The following is a 6,000-nucleotide window of genomic DNA, read 5'->3' as shown; positions in this document are numbered from 1 at the left end:
TTCACCCAACTTATTGTGGGAAGCTTGTGGAAGGCTACCCAAAACATTTGACCCAAGTTAAACAATTTAAAGGCAATGCTACCAAATACTAATTGAGTGTATGTATGTAAACTTCTGACCCACTGGGAATGTGATGAAAGAAATAAAAGCTGAAATAAATCACTCTCTCTACTATTATTCTGACATTTCACATTCTTAAAATAAAGTGGTGATCCTAACTGAGGTGTATGTAAACTTCCAACTTCAACTGTAAAAAAAAAAAAATCTAAATGTGCATGCATTTTGAAAAACCTGTTTTCGCTTTGTCATTATGGGGTATTGTGTGTAGATTGATGAGGGAAAAAAACTATTTGATAAATTTTTGACTAAGGCTGTAACGTAACAAAATGTGGAATAAGTCAAGGGTCTAAATACTTTCTGAATGTGATTTAGGTATATAATAAGACCAATGTATATTGTCCTGCTAATAACAGGGTTAATAATAAACTCGGCAAAAAAAGAAATCTCCTCTCACCGTCAACTGCGTTTATTTTTAGCAAACTTAACATGTGTAAATATTTGTATGAACATAAGATTCAACAACTGAGACATAAACTGAACAAGTTCCACAGACATGTGACTAACAGAAATTGAATAATGTGTCCCTGAACAAAGGGGGGTCAAAATCAAAAGTAACAGTCAGTATCTGGTGTGGCCACCAGCTGCATTAAGTACAGCAGTGCATCTCCTCCTCGTCGACAGCACCAGATTTGCCAGTTCTTGCTGTGAGATGTAACCCCACTCTTCCACCAAGGCACCTGCAAGTTCCCGGACATTTCTGGGGGGAATGGCCTTAGCCCTCACCCTCCGATCCAACAGGTCCCAGACGTGCTCAATGGGATTGAGATCCAGGCTCTTCGCAGGCCATGGCACAACACTGACATTCCTGTCTTGCAGGAAATCACGCACAGAACGAGTAGTATGGCTGTATGCTGGATGGTCATGTCAGGATGAGCCTGCAGGAAGGGTACCACACAATCTCTCTTTCGTATTGTCTGAGATCCCCAAGAATTTGAAAGCTGTTGCGGTCATCCCCGTCTTCAAAGGGGGAGACACTCTAGACCCAAACTGTTATAGACCTATATCCATCCTGCCCTGCCTTTCTAAAATCTTCGAAATCCAAGTGAACAAACAGATGACCGACCATTTTGAATCCCACCATACCTTCTCCACTGGTTTCCGAGCTGGTCATGGGTGCACCTCAGCCACGTTCAAGGTCCTAAACGATATCATAACCGCCATCGATAAAAGACAGCACTGGGCAGCCGTCTTCATTGACCTGACCTGTCAATCACCGCATTCTTATCTGCAGACTCAATAGCATTGGCTTCTCAATTGACTGCCTCGCCTGGTTCACCAAATACTTCTCAGAGTTGAGTGTGTCAAATCGTAGGGCCTGTTGTCCGGACCTCTAGCAGTCTCTATGGGGTGCCACGGGGTTCAATTCTCGGGCCGACTCTTTTCTATGCATATATCAATGATGTCGCTCTTGCTGCTGGTGATTCTCTGATCCACCTCTACGCAGACGACACCATTCTGTATACATCTGTCCCTTCTTTGGACACTGTGCTAACAAACCTCCAAACGAGCTTCAACGCCATACAATACTCCTTCCGTGGCCTCCAACTGCTTTTAAATGCATGTAAAACTAAGTGCATGCTCTTTAACCGATTGCTGCCCGCACCCTCCCGCCCGACTACCATCACTACTCTGGACGGTTCTGACCTAGAACATGTGGACAACTACAAATACCTAGGTGTCTGGTTAGACTGTAAACTCTCCTTCCAGACTCACATTAAGCATCTCCAATCCAAAATTAAATCTAGAATCAGCTTCCTATTTCGCAACAAAGCCTCCTTCACTCATGCTGCCAAACATTTACTCGTAAAACTGACTATCCTAACGATCCTTGACTTCGGAAATGTCATTTACAAAATAGCCCCCAACACTCTACTCAGCAAACTGGAAACTATCACAGTGCCATCCGTTTTTTCACCAAATCTCCATATAGTACCCACCACTGCGACCTGTATGCTCTCATTGGCTGGCCCTCACTACATATTCGTCACCAAACCCACTGGCTCCAGGTCATCTATAAGTCTTTGCTAGGTAAAGCCCCACCTTATCTCAGCTCACTGGTCACCATAGCAACACCCACCTGTAGCACGCGCCCCAGCCGGTATATTGCACTGGTCATCCCCAAAGCTAACACTTCCTTTGGCTGCCTTTCCTTCCAGTTCTCTGCTGCCAATGACCGGAACGAATTGCAAAAATCTCTGAAGCTGGAGTCTTATATCGCCCTCTCTAACTTTAAGCATCAGCTGTCAGAGCAGCTTACCGATCACTGTACCTGTACACAGCCAATCTGTAAATAGCACACCCAACTTCCTCATCCCCATATTATTACTTACCATCTTGCTCTTTTGCACCCCAGTATCTCTACATGCACATCATCTGCACATCTATCACTCCAGTATTAATGCTAAATTGTAATTATTTTGCCCCTATGGCCTATTTATTGCCTACCTCCCTACTCTTCCACATTTGCACACTGTACATAGATTTTTCTATTTTTCTTTCTATTGTGTTATTGACTGTACGTTTGTTTGTAACTCTGTTGTTGTTTTTGTCGCACTGCTTTGCTTTATCTTGGCCAGGTTGCAGTTGTAAATGAGAACTTGTTCTCAACTGGCCTACCTGGTTAAACAAAGGTGAAATTTAAAAAAATAAAACATGAGGGAGGATGATGTCTTCCCTGTAACGCACAGCGTTGAGATTGCTTGCAATGACAACAAGCTCAGTCCAATGATGCTGTGACACACCGCCCCAGATCATGACGGACCCTCCACCTTCAAATCGAGTATTCCTTCAATGATAAACGCAAATCCGACCATCACACCTGGTGAGACAAAACCGCGACTCGTCAGTGATGAGCACTTTTTGCCAGTCCTGTCTGGTCCAGCGACGGTGGGTTTGTGCCCATAGGCGACGTTGTTGCAGGTGATGTCTGGTGAGAACCTGCCTTACAACAGGGCTACAAGCCCTCAGTCCAGCCTCAGCCTATTGCTGACAGTCTGAGCACTGATGGAGGGATTGTGCATTCCTGGTGTAACTCGGGCAGTTGTTGTTGCCATCCTGTACCTGTCCCGCAGGTGTGATGTTCGGATGTACCGATCCTGTGCAGGTGTTGTTACACGTGGTCTGCCACTGCGAGGACGATCAGCTGTCCGTCCTGTCTCTCTGTAGCGGTGTCATAGGCGTCTCACAGTACGGACATTGCAATTTATTTATTGCCCTGGCCACATCTGCAGTCCTCATGCCTCCTTGCAGCATGCTTAAGTCAAGTTCACACAGATGAGCAGGAACCCTGGTCATCTTTCTTTTGGTGTTTTTCAGAGGCAGTAGAAAGCCCTCTTTAGTGGCCTAAGTTTTCATAACTGTGACCTTAATTGCCAACCGTCTGTAAGCTGTTAGTGTCTTAACGACCTTTCCACAGGTGCATGTTCATTAATTGTTTATGGTTTATTGAACAAGCATGGGAAACAGTGTTTAATAAACCCTTTACAATGAAGATCTGTGAAGTTATTTGGATTTTTACGAATTATCTTTGAAAGACAGGGTCCTGAAAAAAGGACATTTCTTTTTTTGCTGAGTTTAGAAAAGGCTACTGCACCTAGATGAAATGTCAGAGAATCTCATTGCATATAAGATCATGTGGTGTCTTCACTCCCTCTGTGATTATACACATTCGAGTTATCATATTTCACATTTTCAGAACCAAGAATTCCTCAACTGCATTATGGGGAGGGACAGGAGTAGACAACCTTTTGATTCACCTTATTTGATTGACCTAAACAGGAGTGTCTTCCGGGCTGTTTGTCAGCGAAAGGGGGCGTGGATTACCGTAAATCCTAATGTAATGCAGCTGTTAGGATAGCCTGCATAATGCCATTGACCACCTTATTTTTTATCTTTCCTTTGAGCAGTTTTGCTTCAAAATGATATGATCTAATCGCGGAAACAATGCCAGTAGACCAACAGGAACTCGAGCTAACATTGGCGCTGTCACTGCTCCTATCCCGCATTGACAGCTGGGCTACGGGAAGGCTCGTCGGTGGTATGTGATGCGGGAAGATGCTCAACGTTTTGTAGTGGAATGAAATCGACATTGTGATAAGGACTTTGTTCATCTTTTCATTCAAAACGGAGTTTGAAATTCGGCAAGGAGAGATGAAGAATCTACTCCCTGGGATAGTCCTGACGTTTTTGGTATTTTTAGAGGTGAGCAGCCCTTAGACAACATCGGCTATTGCCAACTATATAACGGGCGTTTTATGGGATTACGATGTACCTTTTTGATAAAATTAGAATTTTAATTATGGTGGTAAAGAGAACATTATGACGTGAATGATGCTTTACTGTTAATTTGTCATGGTGGATATATTTAACAATATTTTCAAAGAACGAAGCATCTGCCCCCATCAGATGATATACAGTGTAGGCTACAGTATGATGCAATTTGGCTAACCCTTTGTCTTTCTGTCCATTCCTCCGTAACAAAACGGAACTCTTCATCTACTTAATACTGACCTGATCGAGTGCGAAAATGGTTGCAAGGAAACGATTTTATTTCTGTATCACTGTAAGTGATTCTGCCTGAGTTCCTAACTTTATCATGACCCTTTCAATATCTCTCTTCTTTAACATTTGGAGACGGTATAGGCTTACAAACTCATTCATGAGCCACACATTTGTATGAGAAACATACATGTGGAATTGCCCTCTTGAACCACTGAAAATCATAATGTAAGATTGTTGGAAGACTTTTTTTAGACAATTCCACAATTTTTTTCCCCCCTTATTTTTCAGAAATGAACAATTTTGAATGGTTTTGTAATCTGCCATGGCCTAGTAAAACATATTGTGTGATATATCCATAACACTGCAACAAGCCTGTTTTGGTTTCTGTCGAGTTCATTTTCATTACACTAGATCTTTTATCTTTTCAATTATGCCAAGTCAGTTTAACCTTACTCTGTGCAGGATATCATGCTGTCTAATGTACTTGGCTCATATTTTTTATTTATTTAACTAGGCAAGTCAGTTAAGAATAAATTCTTATTTACAATGACGGCCTTCCTCGGCCAAAGCCTCCCCTAACCCGGACGATGCTGGGCCAATTGTGCGCCGATCACGACTGGTTGTGATACAGCCCAGGATTGAACCAGGGTCTGTAGTGACGCCTCTAGCACTGAGGTGCAGTGCCTTAGACCGCTGCGCCACTCGGGAGCAGCACCCTAAGGATGCTCATGCCCTATAATATTTAATTTCAGTTATGTTATTAAAGTAACTAATGTACAAGGTTTTGTGCTGGTTTAGTCCATGCTTAGTCAAAAACAGACCGTTTAGCACGCATGCAAACTGACACTAACGTTCACTCTGTAAACATACGCTGAAGTTCACGCAATATCCAAATTCTACCATGTCTGCCAATCTACTTTCACCAACCTACTTCACAAGAAGTGTAAAATCTCAGCATAAGAAAATGTATGATTACCACTGAAATTGAAATGCTGTCTTTATTTAATCAAGTAAATAAGTCAAGTAGGGAAAAAGTCTAGGTGCAGGCTGCAATAACTAAGCTTTGCTTGGTCATGAATCCAGAATTGGTGTGCTCAACTCAATTGTCAAATGTCTTTGGGTGCTTAGTTGGAAAGGCATATCAGATGATGTGCTTGGTCATGGACTCCTTTTCGAGGGGGGCGGGAGAGAGAGACTGGCTATACATTTTTAAAGTGGCAGGTTAGTTTTGAGATGAACCTCGCCTGGCCGGCTCACTATGACAGTATAACATGGCAGTGGAAAGCTCCCCGGCAGGAATGTGACCAGAAGCTTCTGGGGTGCTGAAGGTGTCAGGTTCTGCGGTGCTGGAGGTGTCAGGTTCTGTGGTGCTGGAGGTGT

General features: G+C 43.1%; 1 protein-coding gene across 1 annotated transcript in view; it reads left to right on the top strand.

The window, feature by feature from the left end:
- The first annotated feature begins 3,916 nt into the window (after positions 1 to 3,916).
- LOC106579691 (WW domain binding protein VOPP1) overlaps positions 3,917 to 6,000 on the top strand; it is a 61,234-nt gene continuing 59,150 nt past the window's right edge. Inside the window, exon 1 of the mRNA XM_014159824.3 lies at positions 3,917 to 4,320. Coding sequence (XP_014015299.1) covers positions 4,270 to 4,320 — 51 coding nt within the window. The 5' untranslated portion in view covers positions 3,917 to 4,269. The remainder of the gene's footprint in view (positions 4,321 to 6,000) is intronic.

This window comes from Salmo salar, chromosome 19, assembly GCF_965601325.2.
Source record: "Salmo salar chromosome 19, fSalSal1, whole genome shotgun sequence".
NCBI lineage: Eukaryota > Metazoa > Chordata > Actinopteri > Salmoniformes > Salmonidae > Salmo > Salmo salar.
This window is presented reverse-complemented; position numbering and strand designations above follow the sequence as displayed.